At 38.2% G+C, this 27,438-nt stretch overlaps 1 protein-coding gene across 7 annotated transcripts in view; it reads right to left on the bottom strand.

Moving 5' to 3' along the window:
* The window catches only part of dlg4a (discs, large homolog 4a), a 187,008-nt gene that overhangs the window by 109,834 nt on the left and 49,736 nt on the right, over positions 1-27,438 (bottom strand). Inside the window, exon 1 of one of the 7 annotated variants that reach the window (XM_082170941.1) lies at positions 15,884-16,084. The exons of 3 other annotated variants lie outside the window; for them this stretch is intronic. In XM_082170941.1, coding sequence (XP_082027067.1) covers positions 15,884-15,925 — 42 coding nt within the window. In that variant the 5' untranslated portion in view covers positions 15,926-16,084. Of the gene's footprint in view, positions 1-1,270; positions 1,485-15,883; positions 16,085-27,438 lie in introns of those variants that run through there. 3 more of the 7 variants (XM_082170944.1, XM_082170939.1, XM_082170940.1) reach the window with 3 other exon arrangements.

The following is a 27,438-nucleotide window of genomic DNA, read 5'->3' as shown; positions in this document are numbered from 1 at the left end:
TCTGAATAATAATTTTTTTTTTTTTAAATGTAACAACTTGTTTTAGAATGTTCAGAGACCATTCAAAGGTAATGAATGATCATATCTGTTTGCAAAATTATGAAATTGAATGTTCCCTTAACATTCCAATAACTAAAAAAAAAAAAAAAACATTTTAAAAACTGGATGTTTGAATGTTCAGTGAACATTAAGAAATAGCGTTTTTATAACTTAATTGCAACGTTAACAAAACGTTCTTTAGCACATATTTTTGTGAGCTGGTATTTCTGTGAATAAGAACAAGAATCTCGCCAGTTGGCAGGTCATTTTATAAGAAACCACAAGATAATAATACATGGTTTATATCAAATCACAACATATTTGTAATGTTCAAGATCCTATACTGTTTTTTTATAAATATGCAAGAAAATCACAGTGACTAGACTAATAATAATGCAAAATACACTTCCATGGCCAATAGGAAATATGGCCTGTACATTTCCTCAATTCAATTAAACATTAATTCTGAACACTGAGTGAACACAAACTAAAACTGGGAAGGAAGCAGTCGGCTGTGATACATTGAGGAAAGAGTCAACTATATAGCAAAGGTCCATTTTAGTCCAAAGGTTAAATAGTGTTCTATCAACATGAGTGTTTTCAAGTTGGGGCATGTTGTCACATGTGTTTTAAACGTTGCAATTCATTACATACAATTTCAATCAGCCAAAACAATGCTTCTATATATGTTTCAAGTTAGCCTACCTTTGCTTGTGCTCTTTCTGTGTTTTATAACTGTTTTATTGTTTGCATTTAGCTGAGATGCATTAGGCCTTTTTTCTTTGGATACTATTTCATACATCTTCCCCCCCCATATAGTGTGACAATAAGCCCCGCTATAATAAGCCTATAGGTGGAAATGTGCAATAGCTTTTTGTTTTGTTCAGTGTTGTGCTCGGCTCTTTATAATGTATTTTAGAGATACATCGACCTTTCGATGTGCATCTGCAAAGAGACAGATGGCTTTACATGGCATCCTGCCACACAACAAGCTTCTTCACTGTACAATAGCACTGCATGTGGAATACAGTAATGTACAGTATGTCACGAATACCACGCGCGCAGTAGCATACACACATCACTTTTTCATTCATAATTCTCATTTCGTTTCAAAATTTAGGTGAACGCTTGGGAGAATTCTGTCACCAACATGGTATCGCCTTTCTATCATCCTATCCACAAGAAAACCGAACAGAAACGGGCGCGTGGCGCGTGCGCGCTCCCAGCTTACCTTACATCCGAACATGAGCGAAAGCGTACGGTTGCTACATATAAGTTTACACTGGCACATCACCGGAGAAAAGCACTTGAGGTTCCTCAGAGGAGGGGACATCACGTCGACACCCATAGACACTAAACACACCGATCACCGGCTGCCCGCGCTCCGCTCAGCGCGTGGCCGAACACGAACCGTGATGAGTCTCGCGACCGTGTGCGAGGAGCGCGCTGTATTCAAATACAGAAACACCTCCCCAACTCTCTCTCTCTCTCATCCTCAAAGCTGCTGATGCCGGGGAGGAGTTCAGTGTAATGAAGATGATTGACCATGAGTGAACAACGCCGACCAGTGGCGTCACATCAGATTGGATATTTGATTCTCATATAAAGGGATAGTTCACCCAAAAAAGAAAATTCTGTCATCATTTACTCACCTATATGAGTTTCTTTCTTCTGTTGAACACAAAAGTAGATATTTTGAAGAATGTTGGTAACCAGACAGTTGACGGTAAACTGTCCAAAATCCAAACAGTTGATGGTCCACATTGACTTCCAGAGTATGTTTTTCCTTTTATAGAAGTCAATAGGGTTCATTAAGTGTTTGAACATTCTTAAAAATATCTTCTTTTGTGTTCAGCAGAATAAAGAAATTCATCCAGGTTTGGAACAACTTGACGGTGAGTAAATGATGATTGAAGTTTCATTTTTGGGTGAACTGTCTCTTTAAGGACGCTTTATTGGCCTGATCAACAACGTGAACATTGGCGAAATATAGGCTAGTAATAAAAGAAAATTGGCAAATCAATGCTAATGGAATTTCTCTATATTGGAAATAAATAGTGTATTTCTATAGGCTACAATGTAAACAAAGATTATTGTATATATAAGTTGAAGAAAATATTACTGCACTCTTCAGCAAAATGTAATGCAAATTATTTATGAAATTTAATAGCAATTTCTGAGAGTTTTTTTTTTTTTTAAGTAAATCATACAGAAATAAATGGAAAAGTTTGTGCTACAAAAAGTCAAATATTTCAGATAGGGTTGTGAGGCAGCAAAATGATTAAAAAAGAAAAGCTTATTTCACTGTTAGAATTAGAATGTCTCTCTCTCTCTCTCTCTCACACACACACACACACACACACACACACACTTGTTGTGTTTTCATGTTTTATGGGGACTTGCCATTGACATAATGATACAGTATAATTTTAGACTGTAAAAATTGTATATTCTATCCCATTACACTAAACCTACCCGTCACAGAAAACTTTCTGCATTTTTACATTTACCAAAAACATCACTTAGTATGATTTATAACCATGTACCCATAACGACAAATATTTTGGATATTGCCATCTTTGTGGGGATATTTTGTACCCACAATGTAGGGTTTACCAGAACCACACACACACACACACACACACACATACACATACACATAGTAACACTTTAGCAGTCCTCATAATAATGAATAATAAGCGTCATTATCCTCATAATTATTATTCATGAACGTTTGTTTCATGTCAGCGGACAAATCTCACCAAATCGTACTATTTCGCATAACTACTGCAGATGTGAAGGTCTGGAGCGCGCATTAATGTGTCGCATGAGTGAACAGCGCCCTCTGGTGGCGGCCACGCGCAGGGAACTGTCCATGGTTCTGAAGGCAAGCGTGACCGCGCACACTGTTACTGTATCATCCACAGTAAGACAACGAGTTGTTTTATTTATGTACTTATTTATTTTATTTAACAAAAATCTCAGTTACTTAGAGATTACTAGGCACTTGGACGAGTTGTAACAGGGTTGTCGCTCGCGTGGCGGCGCTAGAGATCCAGGTGAGAGCAGGATTGTGCATTCATCTCAGGAGCGACTGCGGCGCGAGACCGATGACGTCAGTGCACAACAGACCGCTTCACGAGGACATTCAACTGTTCATTTACACTTCCAACACACAAACACACGCAACGTGCTCACAAACCATTCATATCGACCTACATACAAGGAGCAGCTTGTTACTGTTCACAGATGAAGCTGATGCATCCAAGTTCACACAGTGGCTTTAATTGTATTAGGATGTATTAAACCATTCTAATGTCTGAATGTCATTGCATTAGATAATTAAGTGCTTTTTTTATTTTATTTAATTTTTTTAACTAGCATCTGGTCATAGAAGGTGTTCAGAATAATTACAGAAGTTACTCTTCACAACCTTTGACATGTTTTGGAAATATTTAACAACCACAAAGTATAGCCTTCTATAAGACCTTATGTAGCCCCGCCCCTTTTCAGCGCTGCACAACTTTCGGTCTGTATTTTCACAGCAATCTTGCGTATTTATGAATGAACGGCTCGTTTTAAAATCTTCCCGGTCTACTGACATCTGTTAGAAATCTGCTTAAAACATTACAATCCTCATGATAACTTTCGTTAACTCTACATTAAGTAAATCCACTTCAAAAGCTAATTACTCCTGGACAGCGATGCCATAGAAATATATAGAGCAACTACAAAAACGGAAGTTCAAAGACTATATTCTAAAGATGGCGGCGCCGCATAAGGTCTATACATTGGGAAACTTTAGAACATTAGCAGAGTAAATAGTCTTGTTTGTGGGCAGAGGTTTAAGTCTGTGCATGTCTGTTGTGTTAATTATGTGTATCTTCCCAATGGAATACTCAGTTTCCATAGATATTGATATGTGTGCTATAATGTGGGAAAAAAACACTCAATTTGTCAATAAGTAAAGCTTTAGATGTAAGCAAGCAGATACGGTTGTATAGTTTGTACAGTAGGCCTATATGTATCACAATTGTACTATTTTAAGTGTGTGTGTGTGTGTGTGTGTGTGTGTGTGTGTGTGTGTGTGTGTGTGTGTGTGTGTGTGTGTGTGTGTGTGATATCTGTGCATGCACCTGTTACAATGTGTTGTAAGATAGATCAAATACGAGAGATAGAGAAAGATAAAACACTTGTGTGTTTCCTGTAGCTCAAACAGTAGAGCGCTGGCGCCTGCAACGCTAAGGTCATGGGTTCAGTTCCCAGGGAAAGCATGATCTGATAATAATGTAAATGTGTACCTTGAAATGCAATGTAAGTCTGCCAAATGCAAATCAGAGTTGTTGTTTTAGCCTCTAACACTCCCTTGACTTCAGATTTTTCTGTATCAAAGGTGAAAATGTTTAGTCTTTTAACCATGTGGTTTATTTCTGTAAGTTAAGCTTTTCTTTCATTGAAAACATTCACAAAAAAATCTAACCCTTAATTCAAATCGAACAGTTGAAAAAAATAATAATTTTCTTCACTTTTTTAAAGATATGTAGGCTATTCCACAATTATTGGCACATATTCTAATAAGTATAAATCTGACTTCAGTGTATTCCCATTCATATGTTATGTTTTTAAGGAACAGGAACGCTTCATGACTTCCTGTTTGACTGGGCTCTAAATATGAAGTGACACACAAAAATGATAAAAGTACATCATGCAACTTATGTTTATACATTTCTTTAACTCATCAATATAATTTAAGCAATTTCAACGAGATTTAACAAAAAAAAAATTAAATCAGTTTAATATGAAGTTAAAATGAACTGAAATGCAACTGAACTTAAGTTTTTAAGTTGAAATTGGTGGATTTTTTTTAATAGTGAATGGGAAAGACCTGAGGATACAGTAATGATGTGTGACAAAAGGTTTCTGATCTGCACAAATCATGAAACAGCTATAGGATAATGGTTTAATTGTTGGAATTTTAATTTCCACAATCTGGGCAATAATTAATTCTTTAGACATAAATGATTATGCTGACATTTGCACTCGCTTACATTTTAAGAGAGAACATTATGTGAAAAGATTACTTTATTAGCGGCTATCTTGAACATGAACCATTTTTTATATCAATATTTATTTATTGATCCTTATTAATTTCATTTCAAATACAGTTTCTGAATGCTATTTACATATAAAAACACTTATGCTATTCATGATCAAGTATCGTATTTAAAGGAGCCATATGTAAGATTGTGGCCAAAATTGGTACTGCAATCGCTTTCAAATTACTGTAGAGCGGTGTATCCCCTCCCCCTCCCCCCTGACTCCAGGTTGCCAGATAGGCTGCAGGATCCAGCAGGAACGTTTGTAGCTGCAGCTGTGGTAACTAGAGCAGAGCTGGCAACCCGGATGCCGAAACACTACTGACTTCGTGATTGGTAGATAGCCGGAGGGTGGAGCTTCAGGCCAAAACACAACATGACAACATCAACATCAGTTGAGGGCTGCAACTTCACTTTTAAATGACAATATCCTGGCCGGACTACTGTTGTCAGTGATATAAGTATTTGAAATGAACATGATTTCTTAATGTCTAGTGACATATCAGGGCCATTTTATGATTAACTGAAATACATTTCTTACATACAGCTCCTTTAATGGAAACTTTTTTTTACCGTTAGTGAGGCAAAAGAATGAAGGATAAACTGAAATTCACGGCATTTCAACAGAACTTCTGCTCACGTATTTGAAGGCTGCTATTGGATCATCGAGGCTAAACGTCATATTATGCGACTACGCATTACTTTACGGAGAGCTTACGACCTACTAGCTGCGTTCTGCCTTACGAACAAATGGTGCAACGGAATACAAACTAGCTAGTAGTTACTAAGCCTCTAGTGTGGACTTTACATTCCAATTTAAGAAAGAACTTACGAACGACTGGTGCAACCCTAGCCAGATCTCACCTGTATAAACACACCTTGTCTGGGAATATTGCAAACAGCATCTCATGCACCTCCAGTCAGACCCAGATGTTACTGGAGCTTTCCGCGGGACGGGGTTTTATGGTCAAATGAGACCAAAATCAGAGGTGATTAGTAACGAAGTACATTTACTTCGTTACATTTACTTGAGTACTTTTATAGAAACATTGTACTTTTAAGAGTAGATTTGAATGTGGGTACTTTTTACTTTAACTCGAGTACATTTCTAATGAAAAAACTGTACTTTTACTTCGTTACATTGGGCGACGTTCCTGTCGTTACTTTATTTTAATGCAATATGTGTTGTTAAATGCGTAGTTTATTCCAAGCGCGCTGTATCTTTTTTTTCTGGACTTGAGCGATGCTCAATTCACAAATGAATCACTCTTTTGAGTCGATTCTGTTCAAAGACTTCATCAAACAAGTTCAGATCTGTCTAAGTCGGTTCGCGAATCAGTTTGAATGATTCAGTTCCTGATTCTGTTCAGTTCCTGCACGCGCTGAATCATCTGAAGCGATTTCAATTCACACTGGACTCGGAGTCGTAACAGAGATTTAAGCACATCAAGAGCGTTAGATGAAGTGGCAGTGGACCTACAGTACAGTCAAGTGAGAGCAAATCTTCAAATGCATCATATTTTTGCCAGCGATGAAGATATTTATTAGTTGAACATCTTCGTAAGCTGTCTGTGAATGAATGATTCCACAGGAGTCAGGACGATATATTCGATTTCATTTCACTCAGGTAATACATTTTACAACCAAACAGATTATTACGCCACGATACTAGAAAGTATGACATTACCCGTTTTTTGGACATATACATTAATTTACATTAAATAAAGCTACCATTGTTCACAGTTTATGAACACCCGCCATCCCGCGGTAGTGTGTGTGTGTATGTGTGTATTGCGCAGTGGCGTGCGAACTCGACTTGAAAACGAATGCCTTTGCCTGCCGTAGATAGTTAACCAGTTAAAACATGCTTGCAGAAATATACATTTGATTATATTTTGGAGAACAGTCAGAAGAACTTTTTTTTTTGTGTGTGTGTGTGTGTGTTCAGGTTCAGTAGCAGTCATGAGCGCGAGCACATGTGAAGAGTTCTTAACTCTTCTCTGTCAATACATGCCTTTGAATGCAACACTCTGCAGATTCACTTTATTTCGACATTGTCTAATAGTAATAATCCAAATGTAGTTGTATAAGTTACTATTATACAAACCAGAGGACAGGCAATGATTTTCGAGCTATACAGATGGCAGAAATATTGCTTACGTCTCTCTTCTGTTTTTGTTGCAAAGATAGCTGATAATAATAGTCATTTAAATAAACAAAATCTAAATAATATCATTTTATATATATGACGACTTAAGAGGCAAAAGCCTCTAAGTACCATCTGAAATTTTCTTCTAAAAGAGCATTTTTATCAAGCTTGTATGTTTATGTTCACACTTAAATGGCAATGAAAAGTAGCCTACCTATTAATTGTCATTAAAGTGAAATTACTGAATTTAAATATACGAGCTTGATAAAAATGATTGTTTTAGAAGAAAATTTCAGGCTTTTGCATCAAGTCTTCATATATATATATATATATATAGGCCTATATGATCCGAAGTAACTAGTTACTCGCTACTTGAGTAGTTTTTTCATTGGATACTTTTTTACTCTTACTCAAGTAACTATTAAGATTATTACTTTTACTTTTACTTTGAGTAAATATTTCTATAAGTACTTGTACTTTTACTTGAGTACAGTTTTTGGATACTCTACCCACCTCTGACCAAAATAAAGAATAAAGCTTTGTGGAAGAACATCAGAGGTGGGTTTGGCATAGAGAGAAGGATAGCCATGTAGAAAAGAGGATCTGTAATGCTGTGAGGCAAATTCTCTTGTTAGGATTCACAGTATCATAAACTCCATCAAGTACGATGTTAAATCAACACCGACTGACCCGGTCAGGACGCTTAAACTGGGCGGTGGTTGAATCTTCCAGCATGACAATGATGAGATTTTTTTTCTTTCAACTATTTGACTTTAATTAAAGGTTTGATTTTAGTTACTGAAATAACATTATTTATTTATAATGTGGAATAACTGTATTTATATGCCACCACTTGCATGTGCAATATCAATATTTATATGCTGCTGTCAAACTCTTTTTAGTGCTATATTTTAACGCACGTTGTAGCATTTTTTATTATATTTTTATGAGCCGGTGGAACGGGATTTCGTTCATATGTGCACTCTAAACGTACAGTTGAATGACAATAAAAAGCTATTGATCTATTGCGCATATTTTGGATAAAAGACTAAGAGGAGAAATTGCAACCAAAAAAATTACAGTCAGTTTTTTTTTTTTTTTTACTACACTCATATTTACCAAGGGTACCAATATTTGTGGAGCCCACTATATATATATATATATGACACATACATTGTTTTGTTTCCTTTCCCACAATGCATTGCAAAATGACAGAGTACTCTGCCGCCGGCAGCTAAAGGGTTAGTTCACCCAAAAATGAAAATTCTGTCATTAATTACGCCGTAAGACTTTCGTTCATCTTCGGAACACAAATTAATATATTTTTGATTAAATCTGTCTCACTCCTTCATAGGCTGCTAGGTAATCAATATCTGCTAGCCCAGAAAAGTTAGTAAAGACATTGTTAAAATAGTCCAAGTACCTACAAGTTTATCAAGCGATGAGAATACTTTTTATTCAACTCTTCATTTTCTTCTGTGTTTCTCAGAGTGAGTTGACGTAGTGTAACAGCGCAGCGATTCTGGGTGGTACGTCAGAACGGAGGCTCACTATTGGCCAGCATCACACGCATCACACACATGACCAGCGTCAGCCAATAGTGAGCCTACGTTCTGACGTACAACCCAGAAGCGCTGCGCTGTTACACTACGACAACAGCGACATGGAAGAGAAGAGATGGTTGAATAAAGTCTTTTTTTTTTTTTTCACTGTAGTCACTTGGACTATTTTAAACATTGTCTTCACTAACTTTCTGGGCCGGCAAGTTTCAATAACATAGAAGCCTATGGAGGAGTGAGACAGCTCTCAGATTTAATCAAAAATATCTTAATTTGTGTTCCGAAGATGAACGAAAGTCTTACAGGGAACAACATGAGGGTGAGAAATTACTGACAGAATTTTCATTTTTGGGTGAACTATCCCTTTAATGTATTTCCCATCCAACTAAAAGAGCGGAGAAAGGGGGACTCCTTCCCTAGCCTGGAAAGCGTTGCCATGGTAACATCTGCAGGGGCGGGGATTCCCTACGGTAAGTCAGTTGGCAGACTGTGTGTATATGTATGTGTATATGTGCAGTGGGTGTGTGTTTATGAGATCTCACAAAAATACACCAGAAATAAAAAAATAAAAAAATGAATGCAAGGCATTGTTCAATCGGACAACTAAATCTACAGACAAGCTATCAGATATAATCTCCGTATTTAAATAAGTTAGTCTCATGTATAAACACCAGGAGCAGAATTCCATATGAAAACAAACTGCTAAAATATGCATTAAAAGCATATTCTTAGAAAAATACATATTAAAATGCAAATAATATATGATAGATCTTATACAGGCGGTTTCTGCAGGAAATGTGCAACACATACGACATGAAAGACCAATAAAGCAGCAGGAGGTTTTATGCAAATCAAAAACATAGACTTTACACATGAAAATACTCACACTTCTACAACGCCTTACGTCTTAAGAAATGCACTCATTTGTATTTAGTAATTCATTAACATATGTTTGTGGTTGGTCATTTTTGAATGTTAGTGAAAGAAGTCTCTTCTGCTCACCAAGGCTGCATTTATTTGATAAAAAATACAGTAAAAACAGTGTAAATTATTATTATAATTTGTAACAAATTGTAACTTGAATATAAGTTCAAATGTAATTTATTCCTGTGATCAAAGCTGAATTTTCAACATCATTACTCCAGTCTTCAGAGTCACATGATCCTTCAGAAATCATTATAATATGATGATTTTCCGCTCAAGAAACATTTCTGATTATTATAAGTGTTGAAAAGAGTTGTGCTGCTTCATATTATTGTGGAAACCGTGAGATATTTATTCAGGATACTTCCATGAAAATAAAGTTCAAAAGAACAGCATTTATTTTCTGTAACATTAAAAATGTCTTTACTGTAAAAAAACAATGATCAGTTTAATGCATCCTTTCTGAATAAAAGTATAAAAAAATCTTACTCACCCTATACTTTTGAATGATAGTGTAGGCTAAATAGTTTTCCAACTTTTATGTTATTAGATTCATAAAGCAGAAAGTCTCATTACGGATAGGAGGCATGAGCATCAATAACCTTGCAAAGTTGTCACAACTTTCAACACAAATTACTTATTTCTGGGTCAAGGTTTTGCTGGTTAAGCGTGACCCCATTATCCTCTTCTGATAGATATCATAACCACAACACACTGTAAAAAGTGATAACCTGCAAATGTTAACATAAAGTGCTATTTCTACCTTTACCCATAAACATTGTTTTGTTGGAATAAAATAATATAGGTTGGTTCAGTTATGTTAAATAATATTAAAAAAAAAAATTTCAGCAGATGTCTCAAATTTGACATTAGTTTTTTTTAAAGCATAACATATGACATAAATTGCTAATATTTCATTTGACTATCATATTTTTCTTATTTCTCTGTCTACTACTTTTTAATTTGCACAGTAGCCTAACATGGTAATCTAAAAAATCTTTAAAAAAATAAATAAATTCAAAATAAACTTAACATCAACTTTGGTTACACCAGAGAAAGTCATTTTTAAGTAATTTTTTACTCATTACACCATGTTGTAATGAACACATGCCTTGTTTTCTGATGTATTCAGACAGCACACATGCACCGAAAGTACAATTGTATATAGACAGTAGCACTGTCTGAAGTGCTGTCTGAAGTGGTCAATACAACTGTTACAACACCACAAAACATTTGATCCAATACAGATAATAATATTATATGCTTATATAATAATATAATATAAACTGTAATAATAATACTTCAAAAGTGCAGTATGTAATATAATTACAAAAAAACGGCTACGTAAATCTCGGACTCAGTGTGCAAGGACCCATGATACGCTGTGTTTTCCGCCATGTCCAGTGTCGCTTCATGTTGAAATATGGTAATGTGACTGACTATGTATGAGGTTCTTCAGACAAAACAACTCTGTTGTGCCTGTGAATTAACTGAAATCTAAATGCAATTGAGTTTTATCGTGGAGAAACCTCTTGGGGTTGCGTGTGTAACCCGGAGAAGGGAATGAGACAGTTGCTGACGCTATGAAACCCGATGTCTGAGGCTCGTGTAACTCCACGCCAATATCATTGGCCAACGCAGTGCGATGACGTCACGCGGAGTGCCGGAGCGTATAAATAGGGCGCCTTTAAACACGTCATCAAATTCAATTCGTCTGAAGGTCTGAAGGAACATAGTAATGCAATTGAGCCCCAGCTCTACGCCACCACCATATCTGCAGTGGATCGGGCGACTGTACGGGCCGCCTGTTTGGTGCAGCGGAGGTCCAGATCTGTATGTGCACAATTGGGCGACTGCCTCGGGAGACTGACTCGTGCCCTTGTCCAGGTCTTTAAGTAGGTCGGCCTGGTATGGCCTTGGTGTACAGGGCACCACCAGCCTGACCAGACCTGACGCCGCATATGATTTGTCAACCAGCCTCAATGTTATCTGGCACAAATGGCAGAACTGGAGCCTTCAAAGACGAAGATGTCCACCGGGGAGAGATAGCTAGCCAAAATCCCTTCAACCCGAGGCATTCGTCCATAACCTCGCTCACACATCCACTCGATATTCAACAAAGTCAAAGGGACTATGCAAGCAGAGTACAGGTGTGTTTCCACGAACCTGCAACCTTGGTGTATGGAAGGCTCAGTGGAGCTGGAGACTTATGACCCGGCAGATATCTCTTATTTAATTGACCACGGGTGTCTTCGTGCTTCGGGCCGGACCATTCCATACTGAGTCGGGTCGTGGCGCGAGTCATAAGCTCCAATAACTCATCATATGTGGGGCTTTTATAAGAGGGGGTTTCAGACATGGCTGTGCTTTCTGAAACTGACTCTACTTCTAGTTCCTCTAAACCAGAAGCGAGCAAACTCCTCTCATCTAACCCGAAAGAAGCCACTAAGATAAGAACGGCTTCCAGGTTAGCGAGAGCTGCGGAGAAGCGAGGGAGAATCCTTCAAGCTCCTCAGCTATAGCTTCATCTGAGATCCCCACAATCACAGTCATGATGTCTCTGCAGATGCAGGACCGGAACCGTGAGTTCTCAGAGGCTTCACAAACGTTTAATGAACTAAGTCATGACAAAACACAAGACTTCACAGACTCAATTCTTTGTTACACAGCAAACACACAAGCGGCTTCCTGAAGACAAAGAAGCTGTTGAAGTGTTTGCAGTCGCCCTATTTGTATGTTTGGGCGCTCATCACAATGCGTTGTCCAATGATATTGGCGTGAAGTAACGAGTGCCTCAGACACAGGGTTCTGCAAGGACGCGTCCCCATCAGTAACTGATGTGTCCCTCAGAAAGGAACCATGTAAATGTTCTTTTCCAGATGTCACCCTGAGAAGTAACTGTTTTCCAAGGAGATCTGTAGTTCATATGAATATCTAAACCAATATAATATATGAATACTTTCATTCTCTCAGACAATTCTCTCAATTCTGTTTGTAAGAACTTTCTTCACACCCCACTGAATGACCAGCACACAACCAACAAACTCTGTTCCAAAAACCTAGCCAGCATTTTAGATGCAGACACACACACACTTCATCATATGCAGGGCCATAACCACAGTAGACAACCCCCAATAAACAGATGTGGCCAAATTGCACCAAATATTTGATATGTTTAATATGATGATATACCACTCTCAGTGTTTTTAGGATTCAACATTTTTTATGCTCAGCAGTCCAATAACACTCATCAATGTCAAAATTATTGCGATAGCCAATCAAATCGAAGAAGGCAGGCTTTACTGTTCACAGAAGCCAAGCATGAATTCCAGTGCGACACTTAAATTACAGTGAAAGACTGCAAGGTAAGAATTACAATAGAAATGTTAAATGACTGTCTTTAATATCTAGTGATGCCAACAGTTCGACTTTTTGGTCACATTTTGCAGTTTTGGATTAAAATCAGCCTATATCATTTACGTGACTCAGTAATTAGTAATTGAATGTGACGAGACAAGAAACATTAACAGAGCCATTTTCTGCATTTTAGGCATAACAAATATGTGAATGTCTGCATATTTTAAAATAATAATATCTGAATATAGTTCAAATGCATTATTTTGCAGTAAAATACTAGTTATTTTACTAAATTTTTTTCTTTTTCTTTATTCCCTTTAAATAATATAATTTTTTCAAGTGAATTAAAAAAAAGATTTGCATCCCAACAGAAGGTAAGAAGGTAATTCCAGAATGCATTGTGATAAGTAAAATGGTAGAAGATTCACGAGAACTGTTGATTATAAATATACTTATACTTCATTTAATACTGAGTAGTATTGCTAAAGTAATGCAACATAATTAAAAGACCAAATATTTGTGTGCACTGTTCTGTATTACGTGATGTTTTTCCCAAACTCTGCAAACTCCGCCCCACTGATGATTCTGAAGATTTCATTGGTCATGTCATGGCCGACATAATGCTAAAACAAATATTAACCCTAACCCACCCTACACCCTGACCTTAACCAATGAAATTAGCTGGGTAGCATTTGGGCTTAAAGGTGCTCTAAGCGATGTCACGCATTTTTTAGGCCAAAACGTTTTTTGTCACATACAGCAAACATCTCCTCACTATCCGCTAGCTGACTGTCCCCTGAACACACTGTAAAAAAACGCGGTCTCTGTAGACAACCCAGGCTCCACAAACGGCAACAAAAACAAACTGGCCCAGCCTGGACCACGAAACATAACAAACTGTGTTCCAGCCAATAACCGACAAGAATGATTTGGGGGGGGTTAGTGCGCGTGCACATGAAGGGGGATGTGGGGGGTGGAGGAGAGAGAAGCAAGAAGAGGGAAGTTAGCTAGAGGAGAGATGTCCTAGACAACGACTAACGTTAAAAATGTATATTCTTGAGAATTTTGATATGGCCGACGCACGACCAAAGAGACGACGTTCCGATCAACAAATAACAAAGAAGAGGGAAAAGGAGAAGGAACGCGCAAAGTCACGAATTTACATCGGAAAAGCGTTCAAAAGGTGGTGAGAACTCCGCCGGAGAAGGGCTTCCAATCCGACATTCAGGTGGCTCTGTTTTTGCTGGACAGGTGTGTAAATCCAGTTTGGTTTTTCGAAATGGTTCATGACTGTTTCAGGAAGCACGGAAGGGAGGGAGAGGGGACGGGATGAGGAGGAGGGAGGGTCGAGCTAGCCTCCGTTTTGTTTGACAATACTTCGAACGTCAACAAGAAGTGATGTCACCCAACATCACTTACAGCACCTTTAACTGGGCAAGGACTTGTGTATTGCATTGTTAGCTTAGCAACATGCTAATTGTGAATCATGTCTCTTGTGTACTTCCCATTAGTAGTGCTATTTTGTGTTAGTGCTCCAAATCCGTCACTTACTGTGTGATGTTCAGTTTTAGTTAACTGGAAGAGAAAGACTAGCCTGGTAAACCGTCACCATACTAGTTCAAATGGCTATTCTGGATTCTACCAGCTAAGCCTGCGTAAACCAGCCTGAAAAAGCATGGAAAATCACAGCACATGAGATACTTTAACACAAGCTGGAGGCTGAATGTACAATTTAAGGGTAGGCATCTGACCTTTAACCTTCAGTTCTTTGCCTGTCCTCTGTATTGCCGACGCACTTTCTCTCCCTCTCTCTCTCTCTCTCTGTTTTTACAGCATTGTGCAGTAATGAGGAGGCCAATGAATATTATATGCCCACATTAGCGATGCAATTTTTTCTGAAAAAATGGCCAGGGGGTAGAAGGCTTTACAGCTTGATGGATATCAAGTCAACATGCCAAACGGACGCTTTTGCCCCTCAGCTCTTCAGCTGCCATACTCACTCATTTCTGTCTATTCAGCAAACTGTGTTGACATTAGAACATTTCCAAATCAGTGTATTTATATTAACAGACGTATGGTTTCTTACCACACATTCACACACACACACACACACACACACACACACACACACACACACACACACACACACACACACACAAACACACACACACACACAAACACACACACAAAAAGACACAAAACACACACCCAGTTCACTTCCAGTCATACATGAGAGGGAGAAATAGACAGACGCAGACTTTTAGGCTGTCTAGAACACACACACACACACACACACACACACACACACACACATTCAAAAACACAAAATGATGTCCAGTAATCTTTGGTCAAAATCTCTGCGAGCCAAAGGCTTCAAAGAGCAACATATTGCATGAACAAACAAACTGCTAATGTATGCAATGCTGTCCATCCTAGACTCGTTCTGCTTTCATTTTTCTAGCTTCATTTGTCTCACATATAAGCACACATGCATCCACACATACACACGTGTGTATAAGCACACATGTATCCACACATACACACGTGTATGCAGCCATGCTCCTTCTGTGTCAACAGGCGCACTCACACATGCATCACACCATAAATCAAGTGCCAGTTAGTCAGACAGACACGCACATACACACACACACACACACACACACTCTAGATCCACGCAGTGAATATCTAAACAACACGCAACAGCAGCCCTGCACCATAAAGACAGAGAGCAAGACGTTTGGAAGGAAAAATGTACGTACCACACATGAGCAGAGCAGAGGAAGCTTAGCACGAGCCCTCATCAGCCACAAACAACCGACCAAAATACCCGCAATGAGGGGAAAAGAGGGATGAAAAGTGAGGGAAAGATATGTGCCTGGACAAGTGGGTAAGAGAGAGAGAGAGAAACAGAGGGAGAGAGAGTTGGTGTAGGTCTAGGAACACAAAGAAACCTGGCAGACTGTTCCACCTCTGAGTCACTGAACAGGTTTGTGACAGAGAGAAAAGGAGAGAGGGTGGGAGAGATGAGAGGAGGGATATGAGAGACGATCTCACCAACGCTTTCTGGAAGATTTCCCCATCATAAATGTGTTTTACACACGCTTACAAATAACACTTCTTCAGTGGTTCTTCATAGCACATAGTTCAGCAGAAAAGTCTCTAGAAGGTTCCTGAGTTGGCTAAATATGCCTCCTTGGAGATTAAAAAAGTTTACAATTATTAAAATGTTACATTAAAAGTTACATTTATTCATATTGGTTAATAGTTTCTTTAAAGACCCCATGAAATAAAATCATTGGATTTTTGTGATGTTTAGTTTATTAGCTAGCGAGGTCATCTTTTCATTTATTTAAAGTGCATTTTTATGTTGGTCTGATGGTTTTGTTTAGTTTGTCTTAAAGCAAATAACACTCCCCATTGAAAGAATTAAAATAAACCATTGTTGTGTTGATGTGCAGAACACATGCACATTTTATATGTTAGTGCAAACACAAATATGATGCATATTTTAAAAAGACATCACAATAAACATTAGGGTATTTCAAAATTGTCTTTATTTTAAGTACGTTAACTAAATGAAACTTAGTATAACAAAATATTTGTAGTTTTATCTTAAGAAAATTCTTCTTTCATATTATAGCTATATTAACTTTTGTTTATAGTGAAATTAATTTGTAAAAAGCCACAAAAAAAAAATATATATATACATGAAGTAACTTTTTTGGCTTATGTCTAAAGAAAATATATTGATTAAGTATATGGTATTTATAATAAATAATCCCTTTACTTTGTAAGAATGTTGTTATCTTTGCCCTGTCTACTTCTTATCTTTGTAAATTAATACGTTTTGACTTGAGTCCTTTATTACTATTATTATTAGACATTTCACTTTTCCACTCATACAGTATTCATTCTGTCTTTATATTGCACACATGCTGATCTGTGTTATGTTGTCTTCTGTGTGTATGTACAGTATATTGTGCTATATTGCTGGTTTGATTGTTCTGTTTAGATGTACTTTTAGATGTAGGCTTTGTAAAGTTTTAACAGTGTTGTTGTTTATGTTGTAATTGTTACTGGTAACTTGACAGGCTGGTCACATGACAACATGTCAGAGCTCATAAGGGGCCAATCCAAATCCATGTGGAATAAAACCTTTTTTATGTGATTCATGTGAATTTTACTGTACATACTATTTCTCCAAAGTGCTATTTATTTATTTGTGTGTAAAGCACTGCTAATTAGTGCACGGTAACTGTAGTTTAAAGTCCAATTCTCACTATAAAAGTTGCTTAATGGCATGCATATTACTATGATTTTGGCTGTTTATTAGTACTAATGTTATTATTCTTTTTCTGCATGACCTTATTCTACATCCCTTAATCCTACCTAAACTTAACAACTACCTTACTAACTATTAATGAGCAGTAATTAGGAGTTTATTAAGGCAAACGTCATTCTCAGCAGTGAGAATTGGAGCCTAAACTACAGTGTGACCGAGACTGCACATATAGGCCTAATGCAAACATTGCAACAGCTTTTCATGTGAACGAAAACTATCCCTAAAATACTGTTGGAAATGTCTTAATCTGTAGAAATCAAAGAACACTAGTAACTTTGAACTAACAGCTCTGTAGAAGATACCGTGTCACACCAATGGCTGACCTTTTCATCTGAACATGTCCAATTATACAGTTCTGGAAAGAGATGCTGCTATTCACCATAGTTTCCTCCTCTATTTCCTAAAAAAACGTATATGTTAAAATAGCTAATATGTTCCTGGCAGCTTGTAAGACTGATATTACATGAAACGGCGAGACACTGCTACACGGTCAGTGGAAAGTGACAAGGATATGTAAGACAAAAATGTTTTACATATGAATGATTTACATGAGCATGAATACATACAAACTATTTTCATATTTAATTAAGCAAATCATTTCAACATGTTTCAATTGATGTAGTTTTTGAGCTATGTACTTTCTGAACAATTGATGGAAACAAAACCGACTTCTTTCTGCATACGTGTGTGTGTGTGTGTGTGTGTGTGTGTGTGTGTGTTTGTGCTGGTCTAATGATGCTGAGTGGCTTGTCGATGGGGGTGATAACTAATGAGCACTTCTGTAAACTAAGTCAAGCACATAAACAGTATTAAACACTCACAGAAGGAACAGCAAACAATCAAAACAAACTGAAAACAAACAAACATTGTGCCAAGCCTATAGCCCTGTGGCTTATGATTCTGCCTTCAGCCAAACTGAAGAGACAACAGACCCCAATACAGCTAAATAAAATATGTATACAGTACGTAATCAAGAAAGGGATGGGATGGGATGGAACAGGACAGGATACAGACAGAACATGACAGGACAGGATCGGATTGCATAGTATTGAACAGGTAGGATGGGATTGGATGGGATGGGATGGGATGGGACGGGACAGGACAGGATAGGATAGGAAAGGATATGATAGGTGACAGGGCAGGACAGGATACATACAAAAAAACACATCATACTGAACAAAACATGACATGGCTGGATAGAACAGGACAGGATAGGATAAGTTTGGTTTGGATGGGACGGGACAGGACAGGACAGGACAGGACAGGACAGGACAGAATTTAATAAATTCCATGCATAAGAAACTGGGCAGAACACAATACATACCATACTGGACAGGACAGGACATGGTTGGATAGGATAGGACAGGAGACAGGACAGGAAGCAGAACAGGACATGATAGGATAGGATAGGATAGGATAGGACAAGATAAGGGACAGGACAGGTCAGGATACAATATACCATACTGAACAGGACATGACATGGTTGGATAGGATGGGATTGGATAGGGAGCAGGACAAGACAGGACATCATGGGCCAGGATATGATATGATAGTATAGTATAATATAAAATAGGATGGTACAGGATAGGACAGGACAGGGCAGGACAGGATAGGATAGGATAGGATAGGATAGGATAGGATAGGATAGGATAGGATAGGATAGGACGAGACAGAATAAGAGACATGACAAATACACATAGGCCTACTATACTGGACAGGACAGGACATGGTTGGATAGGACAGGATAGGATACTGACATAGGATAGGTAGGATGAGAATAGTAAGGATAGGATGGGATAGGAAAGGAAAGGAAGTGACAGGATAAAAGAAAAGACAGAGTACAATACATATCATAGTGAACACTACAGTATATGATGACAGGACATGATTGGACAGGATAGGGTAGGATATAAGAGACTGTTGCTGTACATGAGCATAACCTTGTTTTAGATGTTTCTCCGAAAACGTCTTAGAAGAACACAGATCTCATCAATTAATGTCCTGACACACAGTAGAGTATGGTCCTATACAACGAAATTGGATAGCATAGTCCTGATACTTTGATCTTGGAAGAATTTGATGATAAGTTGTTGAGATCATATTGAGATCTCTGACTTCTGAATCTGAGCAGTTTGTGACACACTTGAGAAACTGTGAGATTAATGGGGTATTTTTCTAAAGAGAAAAAGAATGAGAAAGAATTAGACTTCAACAAAAGTCTCCATTTAAACTCACCGCTGTCTGACAGCTGAGAAACAAATCAGATTCCTCATTCTCACCTCTCAGTTGTAAAGGCTCTTTTGTAAAAGCACATATGTGCCATTTCCTGTAACTCATGACTTATGCATATGTCATACTTACGAGTATCTACGTATGAGTACGCCCACTTACAGACACTTTTGGTTATCTACGATTAGGTCATCTCCTGCCTCTCATTGTGTTTAATATGATGAATTCTCCTCTCTCTCTACCTGTTCAATTGATCTCTGTACATCTCCATCATGTTCTTTCTCCATGCTTGCTCACGCGTACATAAATATGATCATATGAATACACTCATACATTCTTTTTTTTTTGCTCATTTCTATCTTTCTCATTCCTTCTCCCCCTCTCTCTATTCTCTACATGATACCCTGCCATGTTGTCATGGCAACAATCAGGACCCGAGGGCTCGGTTGCTAGGCAACTCACATCACCCATAAGAGGAACATGAAGATAAAAAGTCAGAAACAAACAAACCACATAAATCAAAGGTTAATTCTCTCATTATTTGTACGTACGTGTGTGTGTGTGTGTGTGTGTGTGTGTGTGTGTGTGTGTGTGTGTGTGTGTGTGTGTGTGTGTGTGTATGTGTGTATGCACTCTAGTACTTCAGTAATTGTGTGTGTGTGTGTGTGTGCACTCTAGTACTTCAGTAATTGTGTAATTGATTTAAATAGACACATGTTGTATTCAGATCATCAGTCACACACACTGTTCCCTTAAACACAACACAAGATCCTTCATATCACAGTGAGAACTGCAGCAGATTTTATGATGGTGCATAATGTGCCGAAGCTGCATGTCACTTCCCTTTGCTATCAAACTCAAACACCTGGGTTTCCCAGAAGCTGTTTTGGGTGGGAAATCTCTTACCAAAGACTGTCAATGATGAGCTGTTATGAGGCACAATGTGTGTGTGTGTGTGTGTTGCAGGTGGTGCTGCTGATCGTGGGAAGCAGTTGCTGATGTTACAGTTCCGTCCCGGGCCACTGAGTGGCAGTGCGTGACTCAGCAATACAACAGCATCCTCAGAAACACACCGCACACGCTACTGATCTCTTAATTATGGACTCGGAAGGTGTGTGTGAGAGAGTCTGTGTGTGTGTGTGAGAGAGTCTGTGTGTGTGTGTGTGTGTGTGTGTGTGTGTGTGTGTGTGTGTGTGTGTGTGTGTGTGTGTGTGTGTGTGTGTGTGTGTGTGTGTGTGAGTGAGTGAGTGAGTGTGCGTGCGTGCGTGCGTGCGTGCGTGCGTGTGTGTATGAGTATGAGTGTGTGTGTGTGTGTGTGTGTGTGTGTGTGTGTGTGTGTGTGTGTGTGTGTGTGTGTGTGTGTGTGTGTGTGTGTGTGTGTGTGTGTGTGAGTGAGTGAGTGAGTGAGTGAGTGAGTGCGTGCGTGCGTGCGTGTGTGTGTGTGTTGTTAATTGGTGAGCATTACACTATTCAGTATGTCAGATCCCAAGCTGCATGGGAAGTGCTTGAAATCTATTCTGGTACGGACACCACAGTCTGGAGAAGGAAATTATGGTTGGAACCCAAATATTTGGAACTAGAACATTATGGCTAGAATTTTTTTGTTTTGTAAATTTTTTTTGTTGAAAATCCCAGTAGTGCAAAGTCACCAAAATTGATGCTAGGGTTTTCTGGGTGGTTGCCAGGGCGTTGCTATGTAGTCGCAAAGATCTCCTGAGTGGTTTTTAGTCTGTTGCTATGCAAATGTTGGATGTGGAGGTGGTCGCTAGGTGATTGCTTAATGGACCAGATCAAAAGAGCCTCAATGATATTGTGGTCCCTAGATGCATCTCAGGTCTCTCCTCCATTTTAAGTGTATGCTATTTTTCAACATTTTATCATCAGTGAGTCATCAGTCGCTATAATTCTCTGTGCTGTTGCTTAGAAAGGTAAAAACACATCTCCCCTTAACAACACATTAAGATATTAGGTATCAGTTATAACCACAGTTTAAGACATTGACACAAGGCACGTTTATTCAAATCAAAGTGATGGCATAAGGATTAAAATAACGACATAAAAGTCCATTTTAAAATCACTTAAGAATATTTAAATTATTTTTTATTTTTTTTATTTTTATTGAAAAGAAATGAAAGGTTAATGTAAAATTTAACAAAAATAAAAGGACATTAAAGGGTCTACCCAAAATTAAAATTATAATTTACTCAACCTGGACACATTTCTTTACTTCTGCTGAACACAAAACATCAAGAATGTTGATAACAGTTTTGGTTCCTATTGACTTCAACTTATTTTTATTTATTTTTTGTCCATACGATGGAAGTCAAAGAGAAGCAAAGCGCTTTAGTTACCAACATTCTTCAAAATACCATTATTTGTGTTCCACAAAAGAAAGAAATGAATACAGGTTTGGATTTGGACCGACACGAGTGAATGATGCCAGGATATCCAGTTTTGGGTGAACTATATCCCTTTAATTGAAATAAATATTGCAGTGCTGTTTGTAAGGTAAATTGCATTATATGCTTAATCGGATAATGCACAGATAAATATGTTTTCAGTGTCTCATCATGTCTGGAGTGAACACAGGGCATTTTAAGCTGACTCGATCCTAAGTTTATAGAGTTATAATCAATCAGTAGGCATGTCGACAATATATTTAGGTCTTAGGTCACTGATTGATCTATAAACAAGCAACTGCACTTTAAAATCCCTTCCAAATGTGACTGGAAGCCAGTGTAAAGACCTGTCTATGAGCTTCACCTATCTTATGGTCTCTTTGGGAAAACCAGGGAAGAGCCAGACTACTGATAATTACTGGTACTGGTAAGTTTTCTAGATGTTGTTTATATATCAGGTGAAATAACTGATGATTGGTAGGTTGATATATTATTGCTATTGAACTGATTAAAGCCCATGTGTCCACCAAAACCAGCTGAAAACGCCAGCGCTCTTCTGGAAATGGCGAATATCCACTGAACTGTTACTAGTCACTGATTTCACAAATAGTTTCCTTAGTGAAAAAAAGTATACTTTATTGTATTTGAAATATATCCCCTTTTTCAATAGTACATTGCAAATATACTAACAAAAATTTTACTATCTTTAAATATATTAAAAGTATATTAGCATCATGCTTTTACCTATTTTCACAATACAACTTTTAACACACTTTAAAATAATTGTACTTTGGTATATTTTCTAAAAATATATATACTTGAAGTGAAAATTCAGTTTATTTTTTAAAAGTGAATTTATTTGCACTTTATTAAAAATATATTTTAGGTATATTTTAACTGTGCTGGAAAAGATCATTGTAACAATGCATTGAAAGTTTACTTTCAAAATACATTATAGTATACAATAGTATTTTGTACAAAGTATAGCTAAGTTTTATTTGTCTAATAATGTACATTTGTTGTTGAAGACAAAGTATGCAATTTGTAGTATTTGGAATAAGCCAAAGGCATTAATGAGCCTAAACTTTTTACTCAAATATATCACACCACGATAGCCTCAAGTGTGCCGACGTGCTTCAGGAGACCCGAGTTCAAGTCCCGGCTCGTGGACCTTTCCTGATCCCGCCCCTCCTCTCTCTCTCTCTCTCTCTCTCTCTCTCTCTCTCACACACACACACACACACACACACACACTTCAGCTACTGTCCTATCCTAATAAAAGGTAATAATGCCCAAAATGTAATTTTTAAATAAAAAAAAAATATAAATATACTGATGGTATATTGCTTGTATGTTTCGAAGACACTCGTAATGAATTTGTAATGTACTTGTAACACAAATAAAGTACACTTTAATATCACTAATCAAGCATTTAAATAATTAGTCCCTACACAGGCATTTATTTAAAGAGGCTATATGCAACTTTTCCCCCAAAATAAACGTAACAATAGCCTTTTTATTTGACCATTTATGACTCAAACATCTCCTGATGAGCATACTGACACCTTGTCCGCTCACAGTGGGTGCACCTATAAGCCTGTATCCTATTTTTCCTATTTTCTGTCGGGTCGGATTTTCCTGCGCTGTCTGCGGATGTGACGTCAAGCGCGTTCATGTTAAACGTTTCAGATCACTCTGCCACCACCGCTAGTCAGCAAACAAACTTAGTTTCTCAAACAATATATGTATTTGACTGTTCTTACCTCTGTAAACATAATGTTGACTTCTTTGCAGCGGATGACTTGTGAAGTGTGCACGTACGAGAGCGAGCAGAAAGGAAGAGCAGTTCCGTTTTTTGGCCACAGGTGTCAGTCGCGAGTTTAAATTTCAGAAAATCGCATGTAGCCTCTTTAAAGTATACTAAGTATACTTGAAGTTGGTCCAACTAAATACACTAAAGTTATGCTTTACTACAATTCAATTACAACTAAAATATACTTAGTACAAAATTAGTTGTTTCAAAACAGCACACTTCAAGCTAACTAATCATTAACACACTTGAAGTATACTGATAATTAGCCTATAATTAGGCTGAAAGTATACTCAGCATTTATTTTTTTCACCAGGGTTGTTTCTGAATATAAAAATGTCGACACAATGTAACGTACTTGCTTTGGCACTAGTTTTGGATGAAGAGATGAGATTTTTGTTGTCGTTTGTTATCGTTGTACAAGCAGAATGTGGTGGTTGGGTGGTGTGGTATTTGTCCCGCCCCTCCTTCACTATGATTGGACGAAAGGGTAAAAAGTGACAGTGATTTGCGCTGCGTTTTACCCAAAGATGAACATTCTTCAACTTTTATGGTAAACAATGCTTTGCTGGACACAAGGCCAAAGAATCCTTACTTGATTTTTAGGTTACACTTTATTTTGATGGTCTATTTAGACATAACTTTTCAACGACATGTCAACTAACTCTCATTAGATGATTACTAGACTGTTAGATGAGGGTTCGGGTAAGTAGAATAAGTTGACATGTAGTTGTAAAGTTACTTGTAGTCAGTAGAATGTCTAAAGTGGACCATCGACCATCTTTATTGTCAAATGTGTCTGTTGTTTCTTTGTTTAATGCCAGGTGCAGACTAAACAACAATGGGCGTTGGGACACAATAAATCGATCATTTCATCTTGTATACTGTGTTATATGGTGCAGTAATGTAAAAAAAATAAACATATTTACAAGCCGAACGCTCATGAATGCCACCACAAAGTCGTAAATACTCCGATCTTTACGAGTTGGGGGCGTGTCAGTATGAAACGTGGCAGAATACCACAGTATTTATAGGTATGTAGCAGTGACATTGTCAGGCTTTTTTATTTATATCAAAATAAGTCAATTCCCTGCACAAAATATAATAGCATTGTAATATAACAACATAATAATGGTCAAGTTTACAGTGGCTTCAAAAAATACACCAGATGTCCATTTTTTGTTCTTCATTTTCTAGAAGTAAATATAAAAACCTTGCTGTATTTTAATTAATTCTTGCTCCGACTAAACTGACTTGAATGCACCTGACGTCGTTAACACGACTTCTCAACTCGTAAATACAAACTTCCCAGGAGGACTTGGGAATGCACCAATAGTGGACAACTGACGCTGCATCTGCAACCCTTCAAGACGTCACGACAGAAAGACTAGCATGTTTCATTTTGTATCGGTCTTCCAGCAGCCATTTCACCCTGTAGCCCAAGACTGGTTGCCCACTGAAGCTAAGCAGGGCTGAGCCTGGTTAGTACCTGGATGGGAGACCTCCTGAGAAAACCAGGTTGCTGCTTGAAGAGATGTTAGTGAGGCCAGTAGGGGGCGCTCACCCTGTGGTCTGTGTGGGTCCTTACATCCCAGTATAGTGACGGGGACACTATAGTGTCAAAAGAGCACCGTCCTTCGGATGAGACGTAAAACCGAGGTCCTGACTCTCTGTGGTCATTAAAAATCCCATTGCACTTCTCGTAAAAGAGTAGGGGTGTAACCCCGGTGTCCTGGCCACATTCCACCCATTGGCCCTTGCCAATCATGGCCTCCTAATAATCCCCATCCACTGAATTGGCTCTATCACTCTCTCTCCTCTCCACCTGTAGCTGGTGTGTGGTGAGCGCACTGGCGCCGTTGTACTGTGGCTGCCGTCGCATCATCCAAGTGGATGCTGCACACTGGTGGTGGTTGAGGAGAGGTTCCCTGATATGATTGTGAAGCACTTTGGGTGTACAGTAGTACATATGAAAGCGCTAGCCTATATAAATGCCTCATTCATTCATTCATTCATTCACGGCGGGTTCCGTCACATCTGTGAAGTTGACCAAAAAAGGTCAATGTTGGCAAACAACAGCCTCGCCTCAGAACTCCGGTGAGTACTGGAATTAACATTAAGCTAACACACCGCTTTGCTAGTTTGTTTACGCTCTTGTTTCCGGAAGTCCGTCGCAAGTTCCGTCTTCTCTATGACATCACGCATGTCGTTAAAGACGGCAAGCGATGATTCGGTAGGGAAGCAACATGTAGCCTGACATGTTTCTTGTCCACGACACGACAAGATTTTGCATATTCTGACACGGATAAAACTACTGTGTAGTCTGAATCCGGCATAACTGAAAAAAATTATATTACAGTATATCCAACTATTAATTTCGTAAATACACTGGCAAAGGAAGTGTGTAGGTATCATCTGCATATCTAATGTCTGGTGCTTACTTTTTCCCTCTATTTTTGTCTGCTTCAGACAGTCATGCCATTATTGGAATTTGTTTTTCTATTCCAGTCTATAATGTAAGGGATACTGTACATCCAGCCGGTTGTTATCGCAGAATAAACCCCAACAGGGTCGCGGAGGGGTCTTTCATCCGCCTGAAGCGGTTTATTCTGCGATAACAACTGTCTGGATGCACATTATCCCGCTTTTTACACGACTACTTGCCACATAGCTAAATAATTTGACATGAAATATTGATCCGAGTCGAAATATATTATTAGCTCTTTTGTTAGAGAGCAGTTGCTAGCGCGGCAAGTTCAAACCAGACGGACATTTAAGGGATACGGTCCAGTCGTACTACTTATCACACGGCATTTCACCACATAAATAATTATGGGGATAAGAGATAGGCCTATTGATTTGAGATTAAACTGTTTTAAAATCATACCTGTTTATTATTTTATAATCCATTACAGTGTACAAAACAATCGTCTCAAAATGGCAGCCGCTGCTTCTGCAACATGACATCATGACTTTGCGTAAACATACACGCCACTTTCAAGTCAAAAGTGGCGTGTTATCTATACGCATTTTGAGCTATCCGCGTGTATGTTCACGCCGAAACGAACCGTCATCTTCCGCGTGTATGTCTACGCCGTTAAATGTCCGAGCGAAACGGAGCGAAATGTACGTGAAATAATCATGTTGGTCCCCTTTGGAAAACGTGTAGATGTCACAGTTTAACAGCCTCAGACGTGAATCTTACACGTACCATTATCCCCGGACGTTTGCTAATCCTACCCCTAAATCTAATCATAACCATTTCTTAAAACTATAGGCTACAATAAAGAAAAACAACAGACAGACATAATCACAATCATTTATTTAATGAGAAAATGTCAAAATCGGTACCAAAAGTTGTTCACGTGACGATGTGTCGCAGTCCTCTCTGGCAGTGGTTTTGTGTGAGGTAACAGACAGAGCAGAATTTAAGTTATTAATTCAAATCCATGAAAACGTTAATCCGTCTTCGGTTCGGTTCGCTCCCTCTGCGCGGCAGTGCGCGCTTCATTTCAAATGTGAATGTGCATGACG

The sequence above is a fragment of the Leuciscus leuciscus genome (genome assembly GCF_965113295.1).
Source record: "Leuciscus leuciscus genome assembly, chromosome: 5".
In the NCBI taxonomy this organism is placed as follows: Eukaryota; Metazoa; Chordata; class Actinopteri; order Cypriniformes; family Leuciscidae; genus Leuciscus; species Leuciscus leuciscus.
This window is presented reverse-complemented; position numbering and strand designations above follow the sequence as displayed.